The sequence below is a fragment of the Rhincodon typus genome, chromosome 35 (genome assembly GCF_021869965.1).
Source record: "Rhincodon typus isolate 14 chromosome 35, sRhiTyp1.1, whole genome shotgun sequence".
NCBI classification, from domain to species: domain Eukaryota; kingdom Metazoa; phylum Chordata; class Chondrichthyes; order Orectolobiformes; family Rhincodontidae; genus Rhincodon; species Rhincodon typus.
In genome coordinates this window covers 2,260,337-2,280,939 of record NC_063366.1, presented here as the reverse complement: position 1 = coordinate 2,280,939, position 20,603 = coordinate 2,260,337, and the positions used below count along the sequence as shown (strand labels likewise).

At 42.2% G+C, this 20,603-nt stretch overlaps 1 protein-coding gene and 1 pseudogene across 1 annotated transcript; both read left to right on the top strand.

Annotated features, from left to right (window-relative positions):
- The first annotated feature begins 1,979 nt into the window (after window positions 1-1,979).
- LOC125486908 lies at window positions 1,980-9,921 on the top strand (annotated as a pseudogene).
- Window positions 9,922-10,321: 400 nt separating this feature from the next.
- LOC125486907 (zinc finger protein 239-like) lies at window positions 10,322-10,696 on the top strand. Its single transcript, XM_048616457.1, has one exon. The coding sequence runs from the start codon at window positions 10,322-10,324 to the stop codon at window positions 10,694-10,696; it is 375 nt and encodes a 124-aa protein (XP_048472414.1).
- The last annotated feature ends 9,907 nt before the right edge of the window (window positions 10,697-20,603 follow it).

The following is a 20,603-nucleotide window of genomic DNA, read 5'->3' as shown; positions in this document are numbered from 1 at the left end:
ATTTCCTTTTTGATGGTGACTCCACTGGCTGGACTGACGTCCAGCACGCAGAGTAAGTGAGAGTTTTCTTTCCCTGCAATGCAGGGCTGTCTGACAGCTGTCCTCAAACTTTGACCTGAAGGTTCGGAAAAAAGATATCAGAGTTGAAACTTTAACTCTGTTACTCTGTCCATGCTTCCAGACGTGTTGAGATTCTCCAGCACCTCCTATTTTTATTTCAGATTTCTGACATCCACAGTATTTTGCTTTCCTGGCAAGCTCTGATCACCAGAGCCTAACCACCTTGTCGGAGGTGAAGGTGAGGAAGAATAGATTACTGCATGATAATTAAATTGACAGGATTTCTTTGTCCCTAGGATCTCTTCAGCCACATCCCATACACTTTCCATTCTCCCAGAGTTGACAAATACCTGCCATTGCACTGATAAATGTTAGATGAATGTTTCTGTGAGGTGTTATGTGTGAATGAGATGTGTATGTGTGCATATGTCAATGTGCATATGTATGTGTTTGTGGGTGTCTGTTCATTCGCCAGTATGAAGCAGAGACAATGTATGCACAAGTATGAGTGTTGTCCAGTCTTGAGCAAAATCGAGAATGTTACCCACTGAGCCACAGCTGATTCTTCAATGTGTTAGAAAAGCCAGCAGCACTGTGCTGATGGGAGAAATATTTATTCAACACTGTTATTTTGGAGTCAATAATTGTTCTTTATGCTTTGTGTTAGGAACTTACTTCAGGAATTTGAAGAATGGAATGCCAAGTGTTCTGCAGCTTTCTGCTGTTGCTGACTCCAATATCAGCTTATGGTAAGGAAAGTTTAAATGTCATTAGTCTGATCTCTGTTTGAGGATACCTGTAAAGGTCAATGGATACTAGAAGTAAGGGAACAATCAACACTGCTTTAGATATTGTATTAGTTTGTTAATATTGGTTCAGTTCCAATGAGCAATCTAAAAATGCACAATGTTGAGTGAGCAGAGCTTTCCACTGATTTCCTAAGTGACTCTTCAGACTGACCAATCCTACATCACCCATGCTGGAAAAGATGGAATTCATCCAGTTCAATAGTTGACTATGGGAACACTCTTCCATGAATGGGTCAAAATCATTCATTTGGGAGGTAGCTGTGTGTTATCATGTGTTTCAAACAGTATACTGTGTAAATGTTTTCTTATTTTAATGATGGGTCCATAATGATTCATGTGAACTGTTTCCTCTTACTTACAGATCACTCCTACTGTGAGATGCTGTCTTCACCAATTGTTCTTCCAATGATTCTTTCCCTTGTGATTGGTGCTGTACTGATTTGGATCTGGTTCTACCTTCAATCTAATGGTATGGAACAATATCATTCACGAAATTAATTGCACTCACTCACTTTCTCTTAGTTCAGAGTTTCTGAGACCATGGTCCTTCACGCAAAATATGATGGCTTTCAAAATATTTCCTGCCGTTTTTGAGATTAATATCCCCTCAACATGTAGTGGCTTCTGTGCCCAATAATTAGCACTGGAAATGAAGACCTGTGGGTGGTGGGAGAGGTACCTTGCACAGATCAGTTACAGCAACCTGTCTGAGTACCCTTTTCTTGAGTGCAAGGGTAACTGAATGGGTGCAAAGTGGCAGCTAACGTTTTACTTCCTGTTTCCACTCTCAAAGCAAGATTGAAAGCAATAAAACCTTGTCAACCATTAATTTTGTTGTGTGCCTTTTGCATCTGAAACTGCACCACAGTGGTGTGAAGAAGTTGACATCAAGCCTCAGGGAAATGACATTAAGAAAAATTATTAAAAATTTTGTCTAAAAGGTGAGGCACAATCAATATTTTGATTTGAGGACCAATTTCAACATTTCTCAGTTTCTCAGATGATACAATTCACACCACATAACATTTTGTGAGGTACAAGCAAACAATATTTCAAGGTGAATTTGACAGGTTGACTAAGTGGGCAAGAGCATACCAGATAGAAGACATCATGGATCAGTGTGAGGTTATTCACTTTGATAGGAAAAATAAAGATACAGAGTATTTCCGAAATGGTGAGAGATTGGAAAGTGTGGATGTTCAAAGGGAACTGAATGACCTTGTTCATAAGTCATTGAAAGCTGATATGCAAATGTAGTAAGCAATTTAGAAAGTAAACAACGTGAGATCTAGAATCAAAGGTTATGGTTTAAGAATAAAAGGCGGGCCATTTATGACTGAGATGAGAAGGAGCTCCCTAACTGAGAGAGTGGTGAATCGTTGGGTTACTCTACCACAAAGGACTGTGGAAGCTCAGTCATTAGGCAAATTCAATACAATCTTAAGTAATTTGTCACTGTCATGACAATGGATCACAACCCGAAATTCCTTGGAGTGAACCACCTTCCTTGGAGTGAATAGACAAAGAGGTTCAGCATCAGCATGTAATGTCATATGATAGAGCAATCTGAAAGAGAACTGTCCTGCAAAATTGTAGGAAGTTCTTCTTGAAATCTAGTCTTGCTTCAGTTTCTCAATTTCATCCATTTTTCTGATGAAATCTTTAACTTTTAACAGGCATTCCTGCCAAAAAGGGATGCTTCTTATTTATGAAGAACATAAAGCATTTTGGTTATTTGTTCATCCTTATAATGCAGACTAGCTAAATTTGTCCTCTGGCTTTTCACTTTGTCCCTTCTGGGCCTTGTGATTTAATTGTTGGGGGCTTAAATTTAACTTGTTTCAGCCACTTTAACTTGTCCACTTGGATAAACGTGCTTGTTCCAATGGCATTTAAATTCAGCAGAACATTTTCCTTCCTTTAAATTTACTGACCAGAATTTATTGTTTAGGTCACTAACTTCATTTAAAAGTTGCAGCCTATTTTGTTCCTGTTAATCTACCTCTTGTGTTTTACTTCTTTTGTTACTTTGTCGTATTACTTTTGAATGTCATTTTTTAAAACATCTGATTTTTCCATTATTATAACCTTCAGCTGTCCCTGCTGTTCGAACATGATGCTTATATGGTTTGTTCAGACCACACTGCTGTCATTTCAAGATGACAAGTGGAGTGCTTTATGCTTTTTTTGACAGGTTTTCTGTTTGGAGTGATCTCTGCCTTTGGGCCTACATTCTGGAAATCAGACTTGATGATTTTCATGTAGTCTCATGCGCAATCCCCAACCCTACTTTCAGATCTTGGTCTGTCTATCTTCATAAATGCTGAATCCTCTCTAGCTCACATGTAATCTGATAGAGCCTCAAGTATGTTACCAACAAATACGGAGGTTAATATCCAATTCTTCCTTTGATGGTCTGTACACATGGTTTTCTAACTTATGTAGCAGTCATTTATAAAGGCATCATTGGATGCCACACATTATTTCCGGTCCTTATTAGATCTAGCCTTTTAAATGATCAGGTTACAATGCAGGCTAAGTATGAGACAAGGCAGGACTTCACTCCATCCCTTGCTTGCTTAAGACTCATCTGGGACTGAGCCTACTGCATACAGACCTAGTCTTGACCATCTTGAAACAGCTCTGGAAGAGGTAAGGGTGCTTTAATTGTTCTGGAATGCTAAGAAAGGTCTTCTCCCAGTGACTTCATTGCTCCAGATCTTTCTGCTTTCTGGGGACTGTAATCTCGTCCCGACTGGTCTGTGGGGGGTGTTGTCACTTCTCTCCTTACTTCTTTTGTAGGATTTGCTGTCAAGTTTCTTGCCTCCTGTACCTTTCCTTCCTGCCATTCGTTTGTTAAGCTGTTGCCACCATATTTTAGCTTATTTCTTCTTTTTAGATATCATGCCTCAGTCTGGGCTCCTTTTCATCGTAACGCTGTATTGACAGCAGTAATATTTTCAGCACCATTTCTAACAATGATGTTCAGTTATCTCATCTCAATGGGATCTTTCCTACTCTGCTCCCCAGATGTTCCCACATCATTGCTACATTTTTATTGCATCAGGCTCTCCTTGGATCCTACTGTTAACCCACTATTCAGTACACAATGCTGTCACTGTGCACAATTATGGTAGAAGTGAATGATGCTGATGGATCAGGTACAAATCAAGTGGGATGTTTTGTTCTGAATAGATGTCAAGCTCTGAGCATTTTTGAAGCTTCACTTATCCAGGCAAGTGGAGAGTACTCCATCATACTCTCGACTTGTGCCTCGTGATGTTGGACGGACTTTGGGGAGTCAGGACTTGCTCACAGCCTACTTCTTTGAGAACTTTTTGAAGTTCATCTATCTTGAATTTTGTTCATGTCAATGTGCATTTGTCAGCATTCACAGCAGGATGGGAGAAGCCCTCCCTTGCACTCTTAATAAGCAACTTTCGTAAGTTTGTACATGGTACAAAGATCGGTGGAGTTGTGGATAGTATAAAAGGTCGTCAATGGATACAGCAGGATATAGATCAGTTGCAGATATGGGTGGAGAAATGGCAGATGGAGTTTAATCTGGTTAAATGTGAGATGCTACACTTTGGAAAATCAATGTTAAGGAAAAGTATACAGTTAATGGTAGATCTCTGAACAGAATCGATGTACAGAGGGATCATGGGGTTCAAGTCCATGGCTCCCTGAAAATGGCCACGCAAGTAGATTGAGTGATAAAGAAGGCGTATGGCATGCTTGCCTTCATTGGTCAGGGAATTGAGTACATGAGTTAGGATGTCATGTTGCAGATTTATAAGACTGTAGTTAGGCCACACTTAGAGTACTGCGTTCAGTCTGATCGCTCAAGTACAGGAAGGATGTGGATGCTTTGGAGAGGATGCAGAAGAGGTTTATCAGGATGCTTCCTGGATCTGAGGGTATGAGCTATAAGTAGAGGCTAGAAAAACTCAGGTTATTTTCTTTGGAGCAGCAGAGACAGAGGGGAGACTTGATAGAACGGTTGACGGTCAGTATCTTTGCCCCAGAGTTAAAATGTCTAATACTAGGGGACATGCATTTAAAATTAGAGGGGGAGAAAGTTCAAAGGAGATGTGAGGGGAAAGTATTTTACACAGAGAGTGGTGGGTGTGTGGAACATGTCACCAGGGGTGGAGGTGGAGGCAGATATGACAAACACATTTAAGGAACTTTTAGATAAGCACATGAAAATGCAAGGAATGGAGGCATATGGACCAATGGCAGGCAGAAGGGATTAGTTTCATTTGGCTTCATGTTTGGCACAACACTGTGGGCCGAAGGGCCCGTTCCTGTGCTGTACAGTTCTGTGTTCTATGTTCTAACTCACACAGCCACCAACAGCAACAAGAACAGCATCAACAAAATGAGCATTGGAACATCACCATCGGACTTAACATCAGCCAAACGCCAGCTCACAGGACAGTAGGGATTTATACGGTGCTCCATATATATCCAGCTCCATGACAGGTCTCAAAGTTAGAAAGATCATTTCTCGATGTTAGTCATGAATCTCATGTTCCCAGGGCAGCTCAGTGTTGGCTTCTGCTGCCTCTTGCAACAGGACTTCCTTCCCAATGTATTCAGTGTCTTTATAAAGTTGAATAGTTCACTTCTCTCCTCAACTGCCTCAGTGTTCCTGGAGCAGTACTAAGGGAAATAGGGTGAGGAGGTGTGGGATTGGAGGGTGTGAAATTGAGTAATTTGCCCCTCACTGATCCCAGTGCAGTATTGAAGGAAACCTTACTATGTGGAGGTCATGATTCATAGAAGTCTGGTCAGAGCCAAGAGGGAGATCAGTGTATAAGGATTTACAATTAAAGGTCCTTACCAACTTTAATCAAAACAAATAAAGCAGGAAACTCACAGTAGCCATTTCAGCCGAATAGAATTGTATAATCATGGAAGGGCTGCTGCCCAGCAGCCTCTGTGCTGGCTCATGATATAGCAAGTCACCCAAACCCACTCCCCTGTCTTCTCCCAGAGAATGTTTTGTGCTTCAAATGTTGTGAAAGGATTTCAAACCAGTAAGATTCTGTTTGCAAAAACACATTATTATGTCCACAATGAGATCTTTCTCCAAGATTGTGTTGTTCACCCATTTAATATTTTCATCAGTTCCAGCACAACCTGAACCCACTCTCTGTTACCCAGAATCCACCGACACTAACGTGGAACAGGACCTGAGTGAATTTCATACACAGACTGAAATGGGGCCTATTGAGGAATGAGAACTAGATGCTGGAGCATCACCTCATACCCCAGTGGAATGGAATGAAACAACAAGTGAGTCGGAACAAAGTTTACTCCAAACAAAAACTTCAATTCCTCAAAACAATGTTTTTGATATTAATACAACAGAACATTCTCCAGTTAACCGTGTCACAGAACTATTAACCCAACTGGGCTTAGAAAGCAAAACATTGTCCCTGAGTGATGTCCTCAACATAAACACAGAAGCACTTCAAAATTAATCACCAGAAGGCCCTCAGGACATTCCAGGATATTTTCTCTGGAATTTAATGATGGTCAACTCAGAGGAAAGGAACTTGAAATTCAAATCAACTAAGACACAAAGGCAGTCAGAATTGAGAAACTTGGACTTTTTCTCTCTGAATGGAAGCTGTGAACATTTATACCACCCCCTGGATATCATTGTGTCTATCTTCCTGTGTGTTGATCCATTCCTTCAGCAGGAGCTGATGGTAAAAATGTATTTGTGCTAGTTTGCATGCCACTATTACTGCCTGCTCGTAACAAGGGCTGCACCTTCTGCTGTGGGCCCTGCGCTCCATTGTGATGAAGTGGCACCCACTCTCACTCCGAGATAGTGCAGGCTTTAAGGAAACATACATGGTGACTACCAACATTCCAATCATTTCCTTTGTTAGACTCCGTTCTTGTTCCATTTCCAAATCTATGATCCTAAATAAAGTCTTCAGCTGCTCCCAACAACATCACAACTTCTTCATTCATTCTGACATGGAATGTGGCAATCCACCTCGCAGGGTTTCTAACGGTCTTGTTGAGTTGTGCTGGTACCTGCCCAGTGGTAGTGAGGATTTGGATCTTTTCCTGGAGCCAATGACTATATTAAACCTTTGAGGTGACGCTAATTTTTCCACACACAGGTTCAGTTTCTGGCAAACATCTCTTCAGCTATTTTTCTTTGGATTGATAATGTTGACAGTGAGAGAAGCAAGATCCTGAAGTCCCTCACTCAGTCCCCAGCGAGTACATATATGGTGCTCTCTGGGAACAGTGTGAGCAGTGAGACTAAAGAACACTTAAAGGAGTTTATTGATTCCTTGGTGTTGAAGGAGAATCAAATATTAGCACGAGTAATGAGAAACAATGCAGAATTTACTGAGGCACTGCAATCTACCTTGGGAGAACTCCTGGGAAGAACGCACCAGGAGAAGACTCGCCAGGGCCTCAGGAGTTTGGAGAAACTGTCAGAAATTGCAAGGGACAAGGGAATTGTAATAGATGAGGATGACAAACTGTGTTCACTCAGCAAAGCAAGACACGAAAACATTTTCAATTGTATTGAAGGAAAAGCCGTTAGCAAATTCAAATTGGAAAGCATGTCTTTTCAGGGTTTCACTTGGCAGCAGGTTTCCAAAATAGAAAAAGAACAATGTCGTCCAAAAAATTGAGAGGAGAGGTCAATACAAAAATGCTGTAATGACCTCGAAGAGGAGAACAGAAAACTTCAAAAACAGCAGCGAGCAAAAGGTATATTGGCTGATATGAAAAGATTCATTGCAGACCTGACAGACAGAGATGAGAGGAAATATTTCCTGCAGTGGATGAAATTTGGGTTGGATACCAAATCGAGAGACACTCTCTCTCTGATTTACGTGAAGAGTACAAAGCTCTGTCACAACAGAAAGACTCTACAACCAACAAACGGTCACAGGAACTCGATCAACAGATAATTGCCAGTTCCCTTGGACTCGAACACTTCATGCGAGAAATCGGACTGATCTATGAAACACTGATAAACCAGGAATATCATGATAAAGAAGAGAGTCACATTGTGCAAATGCTACCCGACACTGTCGCTAACCTATTATTGGATGGGTTCCCTCTGTAGCTCATCGATGGAGATGTTTCCAACATCCCTTTCCAGTGGATTCCTGATGTGCTGAAGGCAGTTGAAGACAGGATTGGCAGGGAGACCTGTGTGTTTGTGCTCACAGTGCTGGGTGTGCAGAGCACAGGCAAGTCCACACTACTCAACACCATGTTTGGTTTGCAGTTTGCTGTGAGCAGTGGGCGGTGTACCCATGGGGCCTTCATGCAGCTCATTAAGATCACAGGAGATCTGCAGATGGAGCTGGGCTGTGGGTATATCATGCTGATCAGCACTGAGGGGCTGAAAGCACCAGAATTATCGAACATTGATGACAGCTCTGAACATGACAATGAGCTTGCCACCCTACTGATTGGGTTAAGCTATGTAACATTGGTAAATATGGCCATGGAAAACTCCACCGAGATGAAGGATGTGCTGCAGATAGCGGTCCATGCATTTATACACATGGGAGAGGTGGGGAAAAAGCCTGTTTGTTACTTTGTTCACCAGAATGTGAATGATGTGTCTGCTCATGATCAGAATATCAGGGGCCGCAGACATCTACTGGAACATCTGGATGCGATGACACGAGCAGTGGCAATAATGGAAAAACAAGATCGACAATTCAGTACGTTCTCAGATGTGTTAGATTATGATCTGATGGAGAATAACTGGAATGTCCCAGGCCTGTGGCATGGGAATCCACCCATGGCAGCTGTCAATGGCGGCTACAGTCACAAGGTGTTTGAGCTAAAGAAAAGGCTTTTTCAGAACCTGAAAGAGAATACAAAGAAGGGGAAACTGTCAACAATCTTTGAGTTCATCCAATGGACTAAATCCTTGTGGAGTGCAGTGAAATATGAGAATTTCATTTTCACTTTCCAGAACAGTCTGGTAGCTGAAGCTTCCAAGGAACTTTCTGTTGACTGGGATCTGAGGAAAGAGATACATTCCTTCCTGGGAAGAGCACAGAACAGAATTTTTAACACAAATCAGGATCCAAGACAAGAAGCTGAAATGTTGAAAAGTGAATGGATTGTATTTCTTGATGAACAGAAAGAAAAAGCTCTTCAGAAATTGAAGGAATATTATTCCACGGGCAATAACACACATCTTGTTAAAAAATACAGGGAAGATTTAGTCCGGAGCATTGAATCTCTGATCATTGAACGTGGGATGTATGTGGACAGGAAGTGTGATGAGGCAGTGCAGAGGAGGAGAGCTCTGCAGAAGCTGAATGATATTAAGGAAAACTATAAGAGTCAGACTGAAGAATAGGTCAACACACTTCTGCAGCAGTACAATCAAGAAAATAGAGAAATGAATGAAACACAACTGAAGAAAGTGTTTGAGAAAATGTGGCAAAAGACAATTTCAACATTTAAACATTTACCATCACCGAAAGCCAATATTATGAAGGACATGGAACAGAGTCTATGCCAAAGCATGCCCACAGACACCAAACTCCTCAATCAGAAACTTAGCAAGAAAACCCTGTGTGAACTGAAGAATGAAAAATTCCAAATCAATCAGAATCACATTGAGTCAAGAGCATTTTATTACAAGTTTATGCCTAAAATAATTTATGCAATGTTTGATACAAAAGACTTTGAAAGAGCCCAGCAGTTGTGTGATGAGTGGGTGAAGGAGTGTAAGCAGTTTATAAGGAAGACTGCAGGACAAGAACAGGATTATGATTCTAACCATTGCCAAGAACTCCTAAGAGTCAGAGACGAGAAAATCCAGAAACGCCAGGATCAGAAATTCACCTTTACTGAACATTTCAGGGCAGATTTTAAACTTCACATTTGTGGGTTTGCAGTTAAACAATATGAAGAAATGCATGAAAGATTCAGAAAGAAAAACGATCCCCTGAAACGGTTAAACAAGGAGAAATCAGCTTACTCAAGGAACAACTGCACAACTGTGGGAGGACATCTAGTTCCTTCATAGCATTGCTTAATACAGAGAAAGTTGGGCAGTGAAAGCATCATCTGGAAATTGGTTGGTTCAGGGGAGCTTTGACATGTCATCAGATTGAAAACTTGACCAGTAGTGTGGGGCCTTCCATCAGAACCAACCTTTCTGAAAGTTGGGCTGTGAGGCTGGGAAGAAGTGTGAGTGGGCTCCAAGTGTGGTAAGAGCTTCAATAATTCATTGAGCCTCATGAACCACTCATTCCTACAGAGGAGTGGCTGTTCCTGTGTGAGGAGAGTTCCCAGGCTGGTAATGTCTAACACACAAGGCTGTACAATTGTTAACAAAAAGGCAGCTTCATGCAAGAGAAACTATTCACATTTGAGGTTTTGCAAAATCATTGACTCTCATGAATCATCGAACCAATCACACGGGGATGAAGTTATTGAAATGTGAGACATGTAAAAGGGGTTTTGCACAGTCATTGAGTCTGGTTTATCACTGGCCCATTCACCCAGGGGTAAAACCATTCACACAGGGGATAAACAGTTCACATGCATGGTGTGGGAGGAATAAATTCCCAAATTCATCAACCCTGCATAAACACCACTGCCTTCATACTGGGGAGAGACAGTTCATTTGCAAGGTGTGCAATAAGTCATTCTCACAATCATCATACATCATTTTTCACCAATGCACTCACACCAGGGAGAAACCATTCACATGTGTGATGTGTGACAAATCATTCTCATCATTATTGGAACTCCGTACATACCAACATATTCACACGGCCGAAACTGTTCCAACCTGAGGCGTGTGACAAATAATTCTCTCAGTTGGGGAAATTCTGCACACACCATTGCATTCACACAGGGGAAAAACTGTTCAAATGCAAGGATTGTGACAAATGATTCTCTGACTCATCGAGACGGCTGCACCATCAGAGGATTCACACAGGGAGAAACCATTCAGATGTGAAGTGTGTGATAAAGCATTCTCAGTACCATCATGCTTTATTGTACACCAATACAGGACAGAAACCAATCACCTGTGAGGTATGCGACAAATCATTCTTGCATTCATTGCACCTTAATGTGCACTAACATGTTCACACAGGGGAGAAACCATTCATATGCATGATATACGACAAATTATTTTCATCACCAGAGTTCTGTATACACCAACGCGGTCATGAGGGAAAAACATTCATAGAGTCACACAACATGGAAACAGACCCTTCGGTTCAACTAGTCCTTGGAATCAAGATGTGGAACAAATCATTCTTACAGTTAGGGAACCTCCAAGTAGACCAACAAATCCATACAGCAGGGAACATGCTTAAGTGTGAGGTGTGTGACAAGTTATTCCCCACTTCATCAAGACTCATGCTGCATTGGAGGATTCACACAGGAGAGAAACCATTCACGTGCCAGCACTGTAATAAATTATTCTCACCTTCGTGGAACCTCCACATGTACCAATACACTCACACAGGAGAGAAATCATCTTGATGTGAGGTGTGTGACAAATCATTTTCTGAGTCAGGAAACCTCCACATACAATGGATTCAGGAAATTAAATGGCTAAATGTGGAAAACCATTTCCCACTTTTTAAAGACTGCTGTGGATTCACATAGGGGAGAAACAATTCATTTGCAAGTTATGGAACAAATCATTACTGGAGTCATTGAGCCTGTACAAGCCTCAATGCATTTATACAGGGGAGAAACTATTCATGTGCAATTGTGTATCATTCATTATTTCGTCAACTCTTTGAAGGGTTGCCTTCATCTGTGCCTTCACGCAAGGAGGTTAGATTCACATGTGAAGTGTGTAAGAAATCATCCTGGAACCTCCTCCATTGAGGATCCACACGTGGGAGTAATCCTTGAAGTGTGAGGTTTGTCCTGAACCTTTCATGATGTCTTCAGTCATCTGGGAATCCATAGGATCCATATGGGTGAAATTCTTTGGGTGCAAAGTTTGTGACTGTTTTTGTAAAGTCAGCATTGTTGCACAAAGTTATTGGACCTTGTGGAACATAAGTGAACCCACACAGTAAATCCTTCAAATGTAACATGTCCCGGGATTGTTTCACCTCCTTTGCTATCAATCCTTCTTTTTGTGGGCTCTGACTTTGTAAGAACAGCAACAACACTGGTAAAGTTAAACCTGAAGTAGGTTTTATTTCACACATTGTTCAGGAATTATTCACTATGCATGTACACTATTGTGATGATGCTGTGACTATAAGACATGTGTTTTGTCCTGGTTTCTTTCAAAGAGAAATTGGGATAGGTGACAAGCAGTCTATGAGAAGATAAACAACTAATGATGCCTTGGGTGTTTTTTTTTCAAAAGTTTATTTGATTTGTTGTTGTCATATTTACCAAAATACAGTGAAAAAGTTTTATTTTGCAAGGAAACATACGAAGAAATACAGATCATAGGGTGTTTATACAAAGCGAGGTATACAAGGTTAGGACTGCAATGGAGGTGCACAAAAGCAAGATCAACATTAGAGTCGAAATTAGAGAGCAGTCTAATAACAGCAGGGAAGAAGCTGTTCTTGTACCTGATGGTTGCGTGTGTTCAAGCTTCTGTATCTTCTGCAACAGAAGCATCCTGAGTGGGTTTGGTCAAGCTCCCACCCACAAAACCAGGGATTTTAAGCTTCAGTTTTTTCAGCAACAGTTGCTGTTGGGGACTGAAAGAAGTGGAAGCTATTTTTCCCTCTCTCAATTACAGCCAAAAGCTGGGGCTGCTGGAGTACATGTGAGACAAATATGTTTTCTGAATTTGCCTTTTGCCGAGGGTGTGTCTATGGAATGTTGCTGTATTGGAACAGTTAATTAGGAATAATTAATCTATCTATTATTCTGTTAAGTTTTCTAATGGAGTTAAATGATTCCAAATTCATCTTTCTTTTGCTGCACTTCAACTATAGGAAGGGTTTAAAGGGATATGGGCCAATTGCTGGCAAACGGTACGAGATGAACTTAGGATATCTAGACCAGACAAATTGTGTTTTGCTTAACGGTGAGTAGGTTGACCAGTGAATTGCATCTACTACATAGCACCTGACATTTGCTTTAAAATAAGAAAAAGTTAGGGTCTAGGCTACCTTCTTAATATATTTTGAAGGGGTCTGGCCTGGTCCATAACACTATAAACATATAATGAAATGTAGAATTGAAATTTGTGAATGACCCTGATGGAAATAGTACATGAGAAATCAAGCCCCATTGTTCCACTGTCACAAGTGTACGATATGCAGTCATTGAGTCACTGAGCTGGAAACAGACCCGTTGGTCCAACTCATCCATGCCAGCAAAATATCCTAAACTATCCCGTTTGCCAGCATTTGGCCCAGATCCATCTAAACCCTTCCTATTCGTATACCCAACCAGATACCTTTTAAATGTTGTAATTGTACCAGCCTCCACCACTTGCTGTGGCAGCTCATTCCATACATGCACCACGCTCTGTGTGAAAAGGTTGCCCCTTAGGTCCCTTTTAAATCTTTTCCCTCTCATCTTAAACCTATGCCCCCTAGTTTTGGACTCCCTCAGCCTAGGTAAAAGACCTGTCCACGCCCTTCATAGTTTTATAAACCTCCATGAGCCTCAGCCTCTGATGCTCCATGGAAAACAGCCCCAGCCTATTCATCCTCTCCCTATAGCTCAAACCCTCCAATCCCGGCAACATCCTTGTAAATCTTTTCTGAACCTTTCAAGTTTCACAACATTCTTCCTATAGCAGGGAGACCTGAATTAAACACAATGTGCTAAATGTGGCCTAACCAATGTCCTATATAGCTGCAACATGACCTCTCAACTCCTGTGCTCAATGTGTTGACCAATAAAGGCAAGCATACCAAACACCTTCTTTACTATCCTGTCTATCTGGGGCTCCACTTTCAAGGAACTATGAACCTTGCACTCCAAGGTCTCTTTGTTCAGCAACACTCTCCAGGACCTTACCATTAAGTGTATAAGTCCTATCCTGATTTGTCTTTCCAAAATGCAGCACCTCACATTTATCTGAATCCTCAGCTCATTGGCCCATCTGATCAAGGTCCTGTTGTACTCTGAGGTAACGTTCTTTGCCATCCACTACACCTCCAATTTGGTGTCATCTGCAAACTTACGAACCACACCAACTGTGTTCACATCCAAATCATTTATATAAATAACGAAAAACCAGCACCAATCCTTGTGGCACACTGCTGGTCACAGGCCTCCAGTCTGGAAAACAACTCTCCATCACTAATCTCTGTCTTCTACCTTTGAGCCAGTTCTGTATCCATATGGCTAGTTTTCCCTTTATTCCATGTGATCTAACATTGCTAACCAGTCTACCATGAGGAACCTTGTCGAACGCCTTTCTGAAACCCATGTAGATCTCGTCCACCGATCTGCCCACGTCAATTAAAAAGTTTAAAAGTAATAGTTTTATAAGCTTCATATCTATAACACACTCCTACTGTGAAAGCCTTCTCGATAGTGGGGAGAGTCGGAGTGGTTTGTAGGGGAGTTCTCCCAGCTCCTCAGGAGGAGACTTGGTTTAATCATCCACTTGTTTTTTTCCTGAAGACTCTTTACCATTGTGTCTCGCTTTTGTGTGCTGGACCTGACACGGCTTTGAATGGAGTTGTTCGTGTTGCTGTCTTCTCCTGTTGTGGGACTGGTTGCCCACAGTTTTCAACAAAGTGTGGTAGGATGACAGAGCTTTGATCTCTTGGTCTGTTGGGGCTGTTTGGCTCTGTTTATTACCTGCTACTGTTGGTGTTTAGTCTGCATATAATCGTCTGTAGTGCATCAAATACAATGTTACAGCTGCAGAGAAGGTACACAAAGCGCTAGATCAACATTAAATTTAAAACTTGAGAAATTCATTCAGAAATCTGATAACAGCAAGCGAGAAGCTGTTCATGAAACTGTTGGTATGCGTGTTTAAGCTTTTGTATCTTCTGCCTGACAGAAGAGGTTGGAAGAGATTATAACTGGGGTGGGAGGGGTATTTGATTATATTGGTTGCCTTGCTGAGGCAGCGAGAAGTATAGCTGGAGTCAATGGATGGAAGTACGCTTGCATGGTGGACTGGGCTATGTTCACAACACTTTGTAGTTTCTTACGGACCTGGCAGAGCAATTGCCACACCAAGCTTGAGGCATTAGGATAGAATGCTTTCTATGATACATCTATAAAAATTTATTAAGAATCTTTACGGACATGCAGAATTTCATAGAATCCCTACAGTGTGGAAACAGGCCATTCAGCCCAAAATGTTCACACCAAACCTCTAAAGAGCATCCCACTCAGGCCTATCTCTCTACCCTATTCCTGTAACCCTGCATTTCTTATGGATAACACACCTAACCTATACATCCCTGGACACAATGGGCAATTTAGTGTGGCCAATCCACCTAACTTGCACATCTTTGGACTGGAGGAAACCAGAGCACCCAGAGGAAACCCATGCAGACAAGGGGAGAACATGCAAACTCCAGACAGACAGTCACCCGAGGCCGGAATCAAACCCAGGTTCGTGGTGCTGTGAGGCAGCAGTGCTAACCACTGAGCCACTGTGCTGCCACTTTTTGTTTAATTGAAGATTTGAGAACCATCCAGCAAGTCTGTCAGCACATGAAGAGAAATAACATCCTAATTCTCCATAGAATCCATTTCCTTAGCCTCCTGAAGAAGTAGAGATGTTGTTGTGCTTTCCTGACCATACCATCAACGTGGGTGGACCAGGAGAGATTGTTGGTGATCATCACTCCTAGGAACTTGACGCTGTCAACTATCTCCACCTCAGCACCATTGATGTCGACGGGGCATGTGCTGTACATTGCTTCCTGAAGTCAATGACTGGCTCTTTCATTTTGCTGATGTAGAGGGAGAGATTATTATCTTTATACCATGCCACAGAGCACTCTATTTCTTTCCTGTATTCTGTCTCGTCATTGTTTGAGATCCAGCCTACAACAGTGGTGTCGTCAGCAAATTTGTAGATGGAGTTAGGGCAAAATTTGGCCTCACAGCCAGAGTAAAAAGTCTAATGATATCCATGAAACTGTGGATTGAAAGGGAAACCCATCTGGTTCACTCATGTCATTAGGGAAGGAAACTGCCTTCCTTATCTGGTCTGGCTTACATGTGATTCCACAAATCCACAGTGATGGGGTTGACTCTTAACTGCCCACTAGGCAATTAGGGAGGGACTGAATACTGGCCTAGCCAATACTGCCTACAACTGTGAATGATTTTTTTAAAAACTGGCTACTCAGCCTCTATAGTCTGCTCCAGCATTCAATAACAGCATGGCAAATCTGATTTCTCCATATGCCCACCTTTCCAGATTACCCGTCAACCCCTGACTTTCAACAATCTAATTACTTCGCTTTAAGAATATTGACGGACTTGCATCAACTTTCGCAGAAGAGAGTTCCAGAGACACATGACCCTCTGCAATGAAAATAATTCCATCACAGTGTCCTCCAGTTCTAGATTCTCTCACAAGGGAAAACATCCTCTCCACATCCACCCTGCCAAAAGTCATCAGAACCCCATGTACTTCAAACAAATCACCACTTCTTCTGAACTCTACAAGATACAAGCCCAGCTTGTTCAATCTTTTCTCCTAAGAAAGTATGTCAGGTAATATTTGGTCTGAACTGCTTCCAATACATTTACATCCTTCCTTAAAGATTGTGATCAATTCTGTACAAAGGACACCAGATGTGATCTTACCAGTGTGCTGTATAACTGAAGCATAATGTGCGTACTTTTGCATTCAGTTCCCATCACAGTGAATGATAATGGTCTATCACCTTTCTGAATTACTCAATGTACCTGCAGAGGAACCTTTCGAATTTCATGCATGAGAAAACCTAGATTTCGCTAACTCAGAGGTCTGCAATCTCTCACCATTTAGATAATATGCTTCTTTTTTGCTTCCTCCTGCCAAAATACACCTTCATCAATTGGGACGGAAGTGATAGATTTCCTTGAACTTGTTTGACCTGAAGCCATGAGACTCCACAGACTCAATATTGAGGATTTCCCCATTTGCAGTGAGATGGGATATTCCAAGAGATCGTGATGGAGGAGGCTGGGATGTTTCCAAATTGACAAGATTCAATGAGCAGCACTGCTACTTGTCCAGTCTGTGGGCAGCTCTCCTTCACTTGGACTTTGTAGTGATTATTTATCATTGTTCACTCAGTCACTTTCAGAGGGCAGTTCAGTATCAACCATGTTACGTGGGACTGGAGTCACATGTAGACCAGGCCAGGCAGTTGCTGCAGGTTTCCTTCCCTGAAGGACAATATTTAGGACAAGCTGAAAGTTCTCATATTTTTAACTGAATGGATTCAGCAAATTCCAAAGTTTCTTAAATTCACCTTCTCAACATGGCACAGTTGAGGTAAAGAGCAGAGATGACATTAAGAGGAAAGTGGATAAGTACATGAGGGAGACAGCATCAGAAGGATATGCTGATCGGGTGAGCTGAAGCGGGATACAAGGCAGCTCAGCAGAGGAAAGGGGGAAATTAGATTTCCTTTTCCTGTTTTACAGCGGTATTGAGCAGTACTTCATCAGAGAATACAGACACAATAAAATCTTACCATCATCCATGAAACAATTGCACAATTGTAGGAAGATATCCAGTCCCTTCACAGCATTGCTTAACACAGAGGAGATTGGGCAGTGAAACCATCATCTGGAAATTGGTCAGATCAGGGGAACTTTGACACATCATCAGATCCAACACTGGCCTCCAGCTTGTCCGCCTTCCGCAGGGACCATTCCCCCAGGACTGCCTGGTCCACACTTCCTTACCCCCATCACCTCCCAACAGCCCTACGGCACCTTCCCCTGTAACTGGCGAAGGTGCAACACCTGCCCATTTACCTCCTCCCTCCCCAGTATCCAAGGGCCCAAACATACCTTCCAGGTGAAGCAACACTTCACCTGCACTTCCCAGAATCTAGTCTACAGCATTCGCTGCTCACAATGTGGTCTCCTCTACACTGGGGAAACGAAGCATAGACTTGGCGACTGTTCCGCAGAACATCTACATTCTGCTCGCAAAAAAAGACCCTGAACTACCTGTTGCCTGCCACTTTAACGCATCACCCTGCTCCCTGGCCAACATCTCTGCCTTGTTACCACATAGCCTGCCATTACACACTCCCTGTTGTTAGTCACTAACAGTCCCCATTAACAACTATTTACCCTCCCAGCCTGATTGTTAGCAACTCCTTTGGCTGCCCAGCTGTCTTTCTCTCTCTTTGGGCTGTATCCTATTGTTTATTCCGTACCCCATCCACCTCCCTATTTTCTGCATATAAACTGATGTTTTCCCAGCCACCATCTGTTCTGAGGAAGGATCACCGGACCTGAAACGCTAACTCTGTTTCTTCCTTCACAGATGCTGCCAGACCTGCTGACTTTTTCCAGCAACTTTGCTTTTGTTCCTGATTTACAGTTCTTTCAGTTTTTACTTGCACGTGAAGGGTTAATCTCCTGTGTGGATTCTCCAATGGAGAAGATTTGATTACCTTGAGCACAATTTTCCATACACCTTGCATGTGTATGGTTTCTCCACTGTGTGAATGCAGTGGTGCACGTGTTAACACAAAGACAGCTCCATGGAAGAGAAACCATTCACGTGTGTGGTTTGCAGTAAATCTTTTGTGATGTCTATAAGGCTTCTGGCATACCAGATGATTCACACAGGGGAGAAACCCTTCTGGTATGAGGTTTGTAAGAAGGCTTTCTCCTCTTTCTCCCAACTGCTGAGGCACCAGAGAATTCACACAGGGCAGAAAGCATTCACATGCGAACTGTGTGATAAATCGTTCTCAATCTTATCATACCTACGTGTACACCAATGTATTCACACTGGAGGGAAGCCATTCAAATCTGAGGTGTGTAACACAGGGCTTTACACACTCTGGGCCTGCTGAATCACCAGCCCATTCACAGAGGGGAAAAGCCAGTCAGATGTGAGGTTTGTGCAAAACTTGTTTCATAATCACCCAGCCTCCTCATACACCAACGCATTCACGCCTAGGCCCGAAACGTCAGCCTTCCTGCTCCTCTGATGCTGCTTGGCCTGCTGTGTTCATCCAGCTCGACACCTTGTTATCTCAGATTCTCCAGCATCTGCAGTTCCTGCTATCTCTGAGGTGTGAGACATATCATTCTCACAGTCAAAGCATCTCCACATGCACTGACACATTCACACAGGTAAGAGACCAATTAAATCCAAGATGAAATCATTCTTACAGTTAGAGAACCTCTGTGATCATCAATGCATTCACACAGGGGAGAAACTATTCACGTGCAAAGTGTGTAATCAGAGTTTTACACAGTGGTCAGATTTGTTGCATCATTAGCCTTGTCATGCAGGCAAAATATCATTCACATGTGTGACACGTCATTTTACAATCATCAACCCTCTGCGCAAACCAACATATTCACATGGGGAGAAACCATTCAGCTGTGTAGTGTGTCACAAATCATTCTCACGGTCAGGGAACCTCTGTACAGATCAACGTATCCACATAGGAGAAAAACTGTTTAGATGTGAGGTGTGTGACAAATCATGCATTCAATCATCAATCCTCCTTGTTCACCAAAGTGTTTACACATGTGAATGGTTTCTCCCCTACGAAGTGTGTGACATTCTCCAGGTCATGGAGCTTTCTCCTCCAGAGAATCTACATGAAGAGTAACCGTTTAAGTGTGATGTTGTGATGAACGTTTCATACTTTTCAACATTTGAATTCACACAGCAGTGAAATTATTCAGCTGTAATTTTGTGACAAGGCTTTCCTACAGTCAAGATATGACTTGATCCATCAATGCCTTGACACAGGAGAGGAAACCTATCGGTGGAGTTCTGTAATAAAACTTTCACAATTCCTGGAATTCCTGGAGCATCAATGAACCAACACAAGTTACAATCCAGCCAAACTGTTGCCAATCTGTCCTCAGAGTGTGAATCTGTACACAAACTGTCCAGCAAATTTTGGTAAAATACCACGAGCGCATCTGCTATTTTCCCCAAAATCTCTTTTAGTACCCTGGGATGCATTCCATCAAGACCAGGAGACTTGTCTGCCTTTAGCCGCATTAGCTTGCCCTCTAGTGATAATGATCATTTCTGGTCCTCATCTGCCATAGCCTCATTATCGATCATTAAACATGATACACAGATTGAGAAAGAGAGCCTAACTATTGTCTTTGCTTGTGAATATTTCAACCAATCCCTTTTCGGAGAAAGAGATAATTGAGTCTGACCACAAGCCGGTTCAAATCATCATTCTTGCTGCAGGCTGTTATCACTAGTTGTTTGATTTGAGTGAAAGCTGATTCTTGTTTAATGCCCAATATTACTGAACATTCTTTGCAGTTTGCTTTTACCGAGGTTCACATTCTGATGACAGGATTATCCACTGCAAAAGGTTTGCACAGGAACATAGAACATAGAACATAGAACATTACAGCGCAGGACAGGCCCTTCAGCCCTCGATGTTGCGCCGACCTGTGAAACCAATCTGAAGCCCATCTAACCTAAACTATTCCATTATCATCCATATGTTTATCCAATGACCATTTAAGTGCCCTTAAAGTGGGCGAGTCTACTATTTTTGCAGCAGGGCATTCCACGCCCTTACTACTCTCTGAGTAAAGAACCTACCT